Genomic DNA, 12,775 nt, shown 5'->3' on the forward strand with positions numbered 1-12,775 from the left:
CTCCAGAGGGCTCCATACCCCAGATGCCAGGCCTGAGGACCTGGCCATTAAAGCTTTCAGTCTTTGCTTATAAATCAGCCCCGACACACCTGATCGCTTTGGTTGCTCTTCCCATAATTCCTCCCACCCTCTCACTAATGCCGGCACCAATGTGTTTAGAAATGAAAGCTGGATTCCAGCTACAGTCTGGGGTTGCCAGGTGTCCGGTTTTCGACCAGAACGCCCCGTCGGAAAGGGTTCCTGGCAGCTCCAGGCAGCACCGCTGATCGGAACATTAAAAGTCTGGCTGGCGGCGCAGCAGGGCTAAGGCAGGCTCCCTGTGTCCTAGCTCCGCACAGCTCCTGGAAGTGGCAGCCCCTAGGTGGAGGGCAATCAGGGAAGCTCTGCATGCTGTCCCTGCCCCCAGCGCTGGCTCCACAGCTCTCATTGGCCGGGAACCGTGGCTAATGGGAGTTGTGAGGACAATGCTTGCCGGTGCGGGCAGTGTGCAGAGCCCCCATGGTCCCTCCGCCTAGGGGCCGGACATGCCAGCCGCTTCCAGGAACTGAGTGGAGCCAGGGCAGGCAGGGAGCCTGCCTTAGCCCCACTGCACTGCAGACTGGGAGCTGCCTGAAGTAAGCGCTGCCCAGCTGGAGCCCATGGCCCGATCCCCCTCCTGCACCCCAACTCCTCCCAGAGCCTGCACCCCAACCCTTAATCCCCTCCCGGAGCCTGCACCCCACAACTCTGCTGCACCAGTTTTCGTAGTGGCTGTGTGTAGAGGTTGAATAGTATCAGAGACACTAAGGAAGTAATCCTGAATGCAGTGGTGTTGTAGTCATGTTGGTCCCAGAATATTATAGAGACTAGGTGGGTGAGGTAGTATCTTTTATTGGACCCCCTTCTGCACCCCAACCCACTGCCCCAGCCTGGAGCCCCCTCCTGCATGCCTCATTTCTGGCCCCATCCTGGAGCCTGCACCCCTAGCAGGAGCCCTCACCCACTCCTGCACCCCAGCCCCCTACTCCAGCCCTGATCCCGCTCCCACACTCCAAACCCCTCGTCCCCAGCCTGGAGCCCCCTCCTGCACCCTGAACCCCTCATTTCTGGCCCGACCCCAGAGCCTGCACCTCCAGCCAGAGCCCCCACCCCTTACTGCACCCCAACCCCCTACTCCAGCCCAGAGCCTCCTCTTGCACCCCATACCCCTCATCCCTGTCCCCACCCTGGAGCCCGCACCCTGTCCTGCACCCCTACCCCCTGCCCGGTGAGGGAGAATGAGTGATGGCGGGAGGGGGGATGGAATGAGTGTGGGGCAGGGTCTTTTAGAAGAGGTGGGGCAGGGATGGGGCCTTGGAGAAGGAGGGGGCAGGGGTGTTCGGTTTTGTGTGATTAGAAAGTTGGCAATCCTAGTACAGTCTCACAACAGCAGTCTAGAGAGGGACGATGCCCTCTCTGCCCAGTGGGGAGATATCTCTGTATGTGCTGCCCCAAACTGCATTGGCTCTTTTTGCCACCAACGTTGTCGTAAAAGCTCTTAACTAATTAACAATCTGTTCCCACCCCATGGGTCACTTCCTGCTTTTGAGGTTCCTCCTGCTCTCTGAGTACCGGTGTCGCAGGTTGTTTCTCCCTCCATGTGCTAATTGTGTTTTCCAGGTTGAATTTCCTTTTGTTATCTCTTACCTAACTTGTAATCTTCTTCCGGTGGTTCCTCTTGATGTTTGTAACCTGGCTAGTTTAGTAACCTTTGTCAATCTCATTAATACACTATTTACTTCTCCTTCCAGTCATTAGTAAAGACCTGAAATAAGCTTGAACCCTGCCTTGCCCTGTTGGACTCCTCCCCCTGACTTGATAGCTGTTATTTATCGATGCTCTGTGTGCACTGCCCTTTGGCTGGGTTTTGGTCCATATCACAGTGCTCATAGCCAAGCCCGTTGGAATGAAATGCTTGGATTGGAATGGCCAGATGGTGTGGCCTGGTCTCCTGGAGGGAGTCACGGGCAGGATTAGCCTGTCAGCATTCTGGGAAGATTGTGAAGCCAGTTTTGAGGTGAGAGGTGACTGGAGAACTGTGGCAAATGTCCTGATGATGAAACCTTCTGTGTGGTCTGCCCCGTCGTGACGGGATCCTTGTGCACAGACAGTGGTCGTCCTGTCCAGGAATGGGAAACAATTAGCCTACTCGTGTTTCTCCTTCTAAGAAGGACGTCTGCGCAGATACTCCCAAGGGAGCAAAGGGGAAGGTGCGTGCCCAGGATCCAGAGAGCCGTTGGAAGAATGAGCGCTGCTGACCCATTTGTACGGTGAAGGAAGCAGCAGCGCAGACGCTTTGAGCAAAGGAAGTGTGCTATGCTGTGGTGATGGTGGTGGGTCGGTGGAGAACGTCTCATGTTCACAAGCTCTGAACGCCAACGGGCACCCAAACCAAGGATTCTAAAGGGGGGTTGCCTGGCTTCCGCCGGGGGGTTGGGAGGCTGGACAGAGGGACTCCTCCGGGGAACACTGGACCTGAGGGAGAGAACAGAGGCAAGGGGCATGTTTTTGAGAGCCCGCTGGACAGACAGTGGCTGTAAGGACAAGCAGTGCTGACTGACAAGGCTCTAAGAGAGCTTCATCAGGGAAGGCCACAGCTACCGATTTCCCCCCCTCCTGCTCTAGTGCGTCTAGCCACAGTCGTTTCTAGACAAGGCGAAGTTTAAATGCTTTTCTCTGTTTCTACTTCTCTCCAGTTTGTATGAAGTCTCTTGTTTAGATGCTACTGTAACTCGGCTGATGCGGGGCGATAGCTGCTGCCTGCATGTCCCCGAGGCAGAGGAAGAGAGGTTGGACTCTCTGGTCCCAAGGTCCTAGAAAGAGCTTTTGGCAGAACTGTGGTCTGGCCTTCCCACGAAAAGGCACCATAGGCAGAGCCCTCTGCCATATACAGGAGCCTTGGCTGCAGGCAGGAGTGAGGAGTTCAGCAACAGCTGGGACAATGTTAGGAGGATATTTTAAAGAAACTGGTTTCAATCTATATCCAGCAAAGCCCTTGAGAACCCTTCCCAAAGGGTGAAATTCACCCAGTGCAGGAGGTCTCCCCAGGGCTCCCAGCATCTCTTAACGCACAGTTCTACTCTGCAGCTGTGTGTGAACATGACCCCGTCTTCCTCAGCAGGCTCTTAGGTTTACTCATTCACGCCTGCTGGCACGAGAGGCTAAAATAAGCTCTTACAACTCAACGCCAGTACCGCTAAAAGGGAGTGAGCTGGATTCTTCGTGCATCATCAACAGAATTGTTTGTTAGGTTCCAATGACGGGGACAATCCGTTATGCCTGTGCACACCCACTGAAGGCAAGGGGGGTTGTAAAGGCGTCCCTAAAGCCAGCCTGCAGAGTCTTTGGGATTCATGGTGATGTACCATAAGGAAGACCCCATCTTACCTCTCAGATCCCAGGCTGAGTTTGCAGAGCTTGTAGCCAGAGGACTCATGGTTTGATTTGTAAACTAAGCACAGCTGATGCGGAGCAGCTGAGAGTCAGTGAAGATGGAAACTCCTGATGCCATTTGTATTGTGGCTTTACAAAGTTTAAGTGCGGCATGAAGGCTTTCAGTGCGTTGGGCGAGTCTTCTGCACGGGGGGGGACTTACAGCCAGTGAAATGCATTTTGTCTCTTTAGACATGAAAGCTTAGATTGTGAGGGGAAAAGTAGCTGCTTCGCCCCTGATTCTCCAGGGGCCTTGGTAACAGTCGGGTGTTTCCAAGCACTGAAACAGGAAAACAAGATGTTGTTGAGCTCATCGTCTCCAAGGGGAGCCGGATGCTCAGCACTGCTGGAATCTGTCTTTTCACCCTGTCCTCCTCTAAACACAAAATATTGCCCAGGACTGTTCTAGCTCATTTGCTTGGGAGAAACCTAATGTAATGGGCTTTTGTAATGAGGTGGGAATGATTAACAGGTTTCCTTTATCCCAGGCGGACACTATAAAATTCTTTGTATTTTATTTTTGTTTTATTCCAGCAGATAATGGAATCATGTTCAAAACTGAGCTGCTGGAGCATGGGGAACATCTCAAAAACTTGCAGCTGCAAAGGATATTATCTGGAATGTCTGAAGAAATTGTGGTCCAGACTCCCAGGGAGGGAAGGCCTTTGGATCGTCCAGACAGCTCAATAATGCAGCACAGGAACCATGTCAAGAACAGGTCGGTAGAGTCAGTCCCCGGGGAAGAAAGTTTCAGGGAAAGCAACACTGTACCTTTCTACCGGCGCAGCTACCCTGGTGAGAGACCACATGTGTGTGCTGAGTGTGGGAAAGGCTTTCGGCTGAAGAAGAGCCTCACAATGCACCAGAGAAGTCACGCAAAGCTGGGATGTTATGAACCTGCAGAGTGCGAGAAAAGCTTTGTGTACAAGCAGCACTTGACGATGCAGAGAATCCACACTGGAGGAGCCACTTACAGCTCTGTGGAGTGTGAGGAAAGTTTCAAACAGAATCACCACCTGAAATCCCACCCCAGAATCCAGACAGCGGACAAGCCTTACAGTGCCACTAAATGCACGAAAAGCTTCAATGTCAAATCACCATACAGGCAGCACCAGAAAAGCCACGTGCGAGAGAGACCCTATAAGTGTAGTAAGTGCCAGGAGTGCTTCTCTCAGAAGAAAAGCCTCATCATGCATCAGAGAATGCACACGGGAAGGAGTGGAGGGTCATTAATGTGCACGTACTGTGGGAAGAACTTCAGTCACCCCTCGGATCTAATTAGACACCAGAGGATCCACACGGGGGAGAGACCCTACCAATGCACTGAGTGCACAAAAAGCTTTACGCAAAAGCAGCATCTGCTCCAACACCAAAAAATCCACACCCGTGAGAGGAACCGTATAAACGTGCAGAACATGAGAGAGGCTTTGCTGGACAACATCTTCTTCTAGCTCACACAGGGCCCCCTCAGTGCGATGGCCCTATACTGTCGCTATGTGCTCATTGCTGTAGACACTCAAAAGAAACAATTTACTGCCAAAGGATGCACATTGTAGAGTAGGGGCCACACAAACTTCTTGCTGGAGTGGTGGTGTGTTGCGGTATCTCGTAGCTCACTTGAAAAATACTTCTAATGTGAAATGCTCCAAGTTTATAAAAAAAAAAAAAAAAAAAAAAAAAGTAAACTGAATCACTTCAATTAAGTGATAACGAAATTTGTTTCTCGGGAATGTCTGCTATTTGTCTGGAACTGACAATATGTAAGCTACTCCCCTCGATGATATCCTGCAGCAGTCAGTTCCATAGGTTAGTCATATGTCGTACATGCCCCAAACGGTCTACAGGTTACTAAAAGTATACACACACAGGGCACTAAGTGACACTCTTGCTGACAGCAGGACTTTGGAGCAGTGGAGCTGCAGGTTTTTGCCTGGAGCTGGAACACCGCTCCAAAGCCCTGGCTGACAGTCTCTGTGCAGATCCCAGGGAATGGAAGTTGGTTGCTAGGGGTAGGGCAGTGATGAGGCATATGAACAGGGCAGACGGAGGAAGTTTGCTCTGCAGCTGCCAAGTTCCCAGAACTATCCATCCAGCTCCTCAAGCACTGAAACTGACTTCTCGTGCTGTCAGTTGGGCCATATTCTTTCTAAATGACACTGTAAATCTGGGGGAACCCACTGAAGACTCTGGAGTGATTCCAGCCTTATGCTGCAGTAGCTGTGATCAGAATTTGGTCCAAGACTCATTGCACATGAGTACATCTGTAGGTGAGAGCGCATTCGCAAGGTTTCCTTTTATACCTCTGTTTAAGACACAAACAATGCAATTGAATAGAAAAACAATTTGTTAGCAGGAGACAGTACTTTCACTACACTCAAACGCTTGCTGATTTTCATATTGCAGTGAATTACTGTCTTGATTGCCCTCTTTTTTTCCTGGTAGCTGTAGCATAATATTTGTTTATTTATTATCTGGTCGGTATTTTTCCTGTCTGTACAGTATTTTGTTTGTTTCCTTTGTGTGCAGCTCATGTGTGTCTGCTTCTCTTATTCTCCTCTCAGTTCTTTTACTCTCATTTTTAGGAATCAGGTCTTGCCATACTTGGGGACTGTTAAATAAATGTTACCAAGCTGTGTGAGTTTATTTGGTACATTATCTAAATGTTTAGATCCCAACTACACTGGGGCTAAAACTGCTACCTGAAGTGTTTTAAACGTGTTTTAATTGGTCACTAGGCAGGCCCACATCATATTAATCCTGGGTTAGAAACTATATTGTCCTCTCCTGGCTTCCAATTTGGGCCTGTAACTGGTGTCTAGTTGTTAGGACTATGGCCCCTTGTGGAGGGGAAGAGCTGTTCCACTGACTCAGTCTGGCAGCCAGACCTGGGTGGGTCTTATAAGCTCCATTTGGGAACATCAAAGGCTGTGGGCTTTTAAGGAAGAGAGAGGTAAAGGGGGACCTGTAGGGAGAAATCTCAATATAGTTTTTCAGGCGAGAGAGTGGCTGGTGATTGACTTTGCTTTAGTACAGTGCTGCCATAAGGTCTTGTTCGGTCATTTAAATAAAGGCAAAGTCCTGAAGGGTGCTGAATTTGGACAGTAACCATTAAGGGAGCATGGAGTGGGGACTCTAGCCATTTACAGGGCCTTTCCCCACTCCCTACTTAACCCAATTTGGGCCCATCCACACTCCTGAGCCAATCTGGGTTTAAACCCAATGAACCTGAGTAGTTTTTAAAAAAAACAAACAAAAAAAAAAAAACAGTTCATGACTATTTTAGCCCTTGTGCAGCTGGGAGTTCATATTTAATATACTGTGTTGGATTTTTAGTTGAGAAGTTTATTTTTCCCAGCATTGGTGAGTTCTTTGATTTAACAGTGGCTCTGAGGGATCCGGTCTGTGATCAGGTCTCTTGTTTGTCTCTGTATTCATTTTTCAAAGTGTACTAATCCATGAGCACGTCAGGCTTCACCTGTGCCACATTGCTGCACACCCTGAACCACTCAAGGGCAGCAGGGTTAGAACCCAGGTTTTCCAGAAACACAGGGCCCTGCCACACGTGCAAAGGAGAATCTCTCTTAGCATTTAGCAACATAGGGCCTGTGGTAGGTGGAGGAACACTTCTGATTTTGTCCAGTACACATGTACTAGCCAGTTCTTCAGTGTCTGTTTTTTTAATTACTTCACTTAACCCCCTTATTTCCCTTTTAAACTTCTACTGTTTAGACTGTGAGTCCTCCAGGGCAGAGAACCTGTCTGTCTCTGTAAAGCGCCGGGTAAATTGACGGCAGTAGATGCTTGATTATTAATAATAATAAAATTAAGCTTGAACAAACTACTGAAGCTGCGAAGTTCTGAATGTTTCTTTTCTGTGATGCCCATCCTGTTGTGGGTTCTGGACAAAGTCCTAGCTGTGAAAGCAGCTCTGCGTGGTCCTGGGGTGTGGGCTAAGAAGGAGCGTCACAATGCAGCACCACTGAGTTACTAAGGAATATATGATGTGTCTTTGGACTTTTTTCTCAATTGGAAGGCCCCCATGTGCCTCGTCTGAATGATGGAATTCTGCAGCTAAGAGCAAAACCTAAAGTCGGGACATTCTTGTGATGCTTCATTCTCTCAATGGAGAAAGGGTCCTAGGTGAGTGAAACTCCACCTCACACCAGGAAGACTTGATTTAAAAAAACACAGCAGTGGAATTTGAGTGTGTGCGTGTGTGTGTGTGTGTGTGTGTGTGTGCGCACGTGCAAAGCCAGTACTGTACCAGCTATGAACAGGACAGTGCCCATGCAAATGCCAGACAGCAGAGATAACCACCTAAACTTGGCGTGTAAACAAGGAGCCACTAAATAGGGATCCAGTGCTGCTTTTTCAGACTGACCAGGGAGTCCAAGCAAACATCCTCCTGGCAGTAAAATAAACCTTCAGCCACTAGAGCATGCACGCTGCATTACTGACTCCAGCATGGCCTATGACTTGATTGCAAGGAATTCACAGACCTTCCAAGATAAAGATGCAAAAGGAACTGCTGGATAAGACAAAGGATGCAGAGACTCTCGGTTACCACTCAGAAACTGCAGCCCCATACGTTTAGATGTTTGATTTCCTCGGAACTGGAACGGGCCCTCCTGCAGTAATCCTCTCCCTAGTTTGAGATGATTTCTGTAGCTTGCACAAATTGTAATTTCATTTACAAATATGGTAATCGCCACAGGTGACTTCTAGGCTGTTTTGGTATCTCCTACAAAAAGATGACAAGCACAGCAGTAAAGTCCTAGAACTTTTTTATCGCTACTCTATTGAGCCTTTATTAGCCTATCCATTGAGGCCAGTGCAGAATTGTTCTTTCTAGTATATTTTCTAGTGTTGATCTTTTAATTCTTCACTATTATAAAACGTATTTCAGAGCATTAGTGAGAGAGAGAAGTTAACTGGTTGACTGATATGGTGTCTACTTTGTGTCTTTGTTCTCCTAAATATTTCACAGACACAGGCAGACACTAGGCACCTTAGAAATGGGTGGGTAGAAGAAAGCAGATGGACAGTAATTACATTTTGATTAGGAGTTTTTTAATTAAAATGATTTCTGTTCAAGCCTCCTAAGCATCAAAAAAGTCAGTAGATTACATTGGATGTAAAAAGAACGAGGAGGACTTGTGGCACCTTAGAGACTAACAAATTTATTTGAGCATAAGCTTTCGTGGGCTAAAACCCACTTCATCGGATGCATGCAGTGGAAAATACTGGATGTAAAGTCTCCATTCCCTAATACTGCCTTGATATTAAAGGTGGACTGCTGTTTGATACCGGGTGAGAAGTACTTCACTTCCCTAAGTCCTGTTACTCTACAAAGTTAGAAGCTAAGAAAACTAATTTTAAATATTCTGGGCACTCTTGAAATTCATACCTCAGAACTGATCTCAGCTAGGAGCCAGGAAGAAATATCCCTTCGTGATACAGTATTGCCCAGCTGACCAAGTAGCATCTAGATTCAAAGACTCTTGTCTGAGGCAGACACCAGGTAAAATGGGATTAGTGGTCAGTTCCTGTAGGGTGATTCCAGGCTTCCTGTTTAGAAGCCAGTTTAAAAAGGGCCAATTTCTCTTCCTTCCCTGTGCTCTCTGGCAGATGGGGAAGGAGGGGGGACAGGAGGAACAATAGGATGTGGGTCAGAAGAACTGATCTTTCAACATTATTAAATGTTTTCCTTCCGCTGGTGGCCTCCTCTCTGGCTCCCTTGGTGGCTGGTTGTCAGTGGTGTCACCTGCAGGCCCCACCCCTTCTCTGTATCAGGAAGTGACACACCAAAAATGTCTTTCGTCTGAAGAAGACTCAGCGTTGTAATGGCTGGCTCGGATGTTGTGGCCGACCCTGCAATCAGAGGCTCCTGGGTGCCCACCTGGAGAGGAACAGGCTGAAATGCCAGTGGTCCAGTTTGGGGAGCTGCCTGGCCCTGGCGGCTGCAGTGACAGTCCCTGGGGGGTTGGGATGCTCCCGCCTCTTCTGTAGTCCTGCCTGGGGCCTCTCATGGGATCCCCACATCCTCCTGTTTGACAGGAACCCTTCTGGTGCTGAATCTCCCACTTCCTCTAAGTGTCTCTGTCCGTCCTGCCATGCTGCCCATCTTCCTTTGGTCCCCAGCTGCTGTGGCATAGAAGGATGGGGTGAAGAAGGTGGCACATTGACTCTGGAGCTCGGCATCCAGGGCACATGGACTTTCTTAAAGCAGCCAGCCTTGATTTCCTTCCTGGAGCCGATCATTTCTCAAAACATCTCCCAGGGCTTTCAGCAGGTTTGGAAACTGGGAAGCTGCCTAGGGAAGGTCTGCCTTACAAAGCTTTGTCGGTATAGCTGTGTTGGTCACGGATGTGAACCCCTCCTCCCGCAGCTGACATAGCTGTGCTGGCACAGCCTCCAGTGTAGGTGATCGGCACAGTGATGTCATTTGGGGAGGTGATGTTACTGTACTGACAGAAAAACTCATTCTGTTGGGATAAGCTGCCTCTACGCTAGGAGGCTACCGCTATTCTGGCTAGGAATTTGTAGCGGAGAGAAGACCTTAATGCTTGTTTTTTATAGGAGCCATCCAGTGCCCTGGTGTCCTGGGACCCCTGACTGGCTTGCATGGGACAAACCCATCTCCTCCCCGCTGTTTTATTCTCCTCTGGCCAAAAACATTTGGTTTGAGACGTCAGCTCCGTCAGTGTCAATAAAACATAACAGCCCCCAATGTCTCTTTCCATAGATTATGCAATTTCCCAACCTGACATTTTATCCTGGATTGTACAAGAGGAAAAGCCGAATGTCAGGAATCCAGGAGCCTTGGAGGAGCAAGAAATGCCTACGGACCCCCGCCCAGGTGAGTTACGCATGCCAGTGAGTGAATGGAAAGGCAGCGCCCTACAGAGATGGGGGCAGACTCTTGCCCAAGCAGAGAATTTACAGCACAACACATTATGGGAGAATGGGGGCACAGGGGGCAGGCTCATGTATTGGGGGGGCAGATAGCCAAGCGAGTCAGCTTGCAGACGTGGTGCCCAGAGGACGAGATGGAGGGAGGCTGTAGTCTGCAGAGTTTAAAGCCAGAAGGGACCAGTTTGACCACCTCATAACACAGGCCACTGAATCCCACCCAGCGACTCCTGCATTGAGTCCAATCACGTGTGTGTGTGTGTGTGTGTGTGTGTGTGTGTGTGTGTGTGTGTGTGTGTGTGGCGGGGGGTGAATTGGGGTTACAGCTGACTGCAGACCCATGATAATAAGCTGACGTCCTAAGGTGAGGTTAGACGAAAAAGAAGACAGAAAAGTGTTGCAGATAGATGAGGCAGCACAAACAAATGACTGACCTTCCTCCACCCCTCCGTCCAAAGCAAGGGGGAGGCCTGGCTGTGGGAAGGAGAGGAGGCCATGGCTCGGCTCGGGGTACAGATGGCTCCGAAATGAGGACAGGAGGGAGGGAAGTGGTCAGTGGGAAGTTTGGAAGCCAGGAGGTGCTCCCCTTGTTCCCTTTCCCATTGTCTTCTGATCATTCCAGCTTCTCTCCTCCTTTGTCTCTACATCACCTCAGAAATCCCTCCCTCCTTCGCTCCCCCTGCAGCTGTAACCTTTATTCCCACTTTGATCACCTCCTGCTTTGACTGCTGCGACCTCTTCTCTGGCTGGGCTTCCCCATGAGCTGAGCACCATGAGCAGGGCCTGCGTGTGCTCAACAGCTCTCAAAATTGGGATTTAGGTCTGTGAGTTTAGGCCCCCAGTTTTGAAAATTTTGGTGCGTGCAGGGAAGGGAGCTAACAAATAATAGACATGAATAAGAAGGCTGAAATAAAAGCGCTCTCTCGTGTCCAGCAGATTATGGGATCCTGATCAAAACAGAGCAAGAGGAATGCCCTGCCACCCTGGAAGCACTTGGAACGTTACCAGGAACGTCCCAGGAGGACGTTGGGCAGGGTCCTGAGGAGGGTTGGTGCAGTGCAGCATCACCACTGCAGAACCACTCAGGAAGGAGGGGACCAGCTCAGCTTGAAAGATGTTTTGGCAACAACAAGCCAGTCGCCATTCACCAGAGAAAGTCTGCCAAAGACGGGCCTAATAAGTGTGCCGAGTGCGGGAAAGGCTTTAGGCTAAAGAAAACCCTTATCATTCACCAGAGGAGTCACACCAGAGCAGGACCCTATGACTATCCGAAATGTGCAAAGGGCCTCAGTCACAAGCAGCAATACCTGCTGCACCAGCTCCATACAGGAGAGGGAGCTGGCAGCTTGCCAGACCATCAGCAAAGCGTGGCCCAGATGCTCAGTCTACAAGCTGACCCAGCAAGAGGCAGATGCTGTCCAAGCATGGAATGCGATAGCAGCTTCAGTTCGAACTCCAGCCTAAACAATCCTCAACTCCTGCAGGCAGGAGAGCGGCTTTACGTGTGCACAGAGTGCAAGAAAAGCTTTCGGCTGCACATCAACCTCCTCATACACCAGAGAACCCACACAGAGAAAGGCCAAGGGCCTCTTATCTGTCCATACTGTGAGAAATGCTTCAGCCGTTCTTCCCACCTCATCCGACACCAGATGAGCCACACGGGGGAGAGACCCTATAAATGCCCAGCATGCGAGAAGAGCTTCACGGATAAATCCAAGCTCACCAACCACTACAGGATCCACACCGGGGAGCGGCCCTACCACTGCAACGAGTGCGGGAAGAGCTTCAGCCGCACGCACCATCTCCTGAAGCACCAGCAGATCCACACGGGCGAGAAGCCGTATCACTGCACCCAGTGCCCAAAACGCTTCTCGCAGAAGCACCATCTCCTGGGGCACCAGCGTGTTCACACTGGGGAGCGCCCCTACCAGTGCACAGAGTGCGTCAAAAACTTTACACGGAAGCAGCACCTCCGCGAGCATTGGCGGGTCCACTTGAGAGAGACCCTGAGTGCTCCGAACACTTTAGACACCAGTGGACTCTGAAATATCACTTGGGAGAACAGGATCAGCTGAGGGTATTAACAGCAGGCTAGTCCGTGGAGAATGTGTTGGCAGTGGGGGGAGACTTGTAGGCTGGTATCTCTTTACAATGAAAGCATCACGAACACAGAAAAATGAACCAATGAAAAAATGAAAGCAGGTACTGCATTCATCTTGCCTTCAGTGAGCTGTGTGCCAGGGCTAGCGGTATTGGACCCTTAACCTGCAGTGAAATGTTTGTTAGTGTGCTGTAACCTTTATAAAAGCATTCCTTTTGAAACACTTGATATTGTTATGACAAAGGAATTCCATGTATTTGGTGTTCACTTGGTGATTTCAGATTGACTTTTAAAAGTTCCCTGTATGTTTTA

At 49.6% G+C, this 12,775-nt stretch overlaps 1 protein-coding gene across 1 annotated transcript in view; it reads left to right on the plus strand.

The window, feature by feature from the left end:
- LOC119850707 (zinc finger protein 777-like) overlaps positions 1-12,775 on the plus strand; it is a 58,502-nt gene extending 45,727 nt beyond the window's left edge. The window contains exons 14-15 of the mRNA XM_038389130.2: positions 10,196-10,309; positions 11,296-12,775. Of these exons, the coding sequence (XP_038245058.1) occupies positions 10,196-10,309; positions 11,296-12,407 (1,226 nt within the window). The 3' untranslated portion in view covers positions 12,408-12,775. The remainder of the gene's footprint in view (positions 1-10,195; positions 10,310-11,295) is intronic.

This window comes from Dermochelys coriacea, chromosome 2, assembly GCF_009764565.3.
Source record: "Dermochelys coriacea isolate rDerCor1 chromosome 2, rDerCor1.pri.v4, whole genome shotgun sequence".
NCBI lineage: Eukaryota > Metazoa > Chordata > Testudines > Dermochelyidae > Dermochelys > Dermochelys coriacea.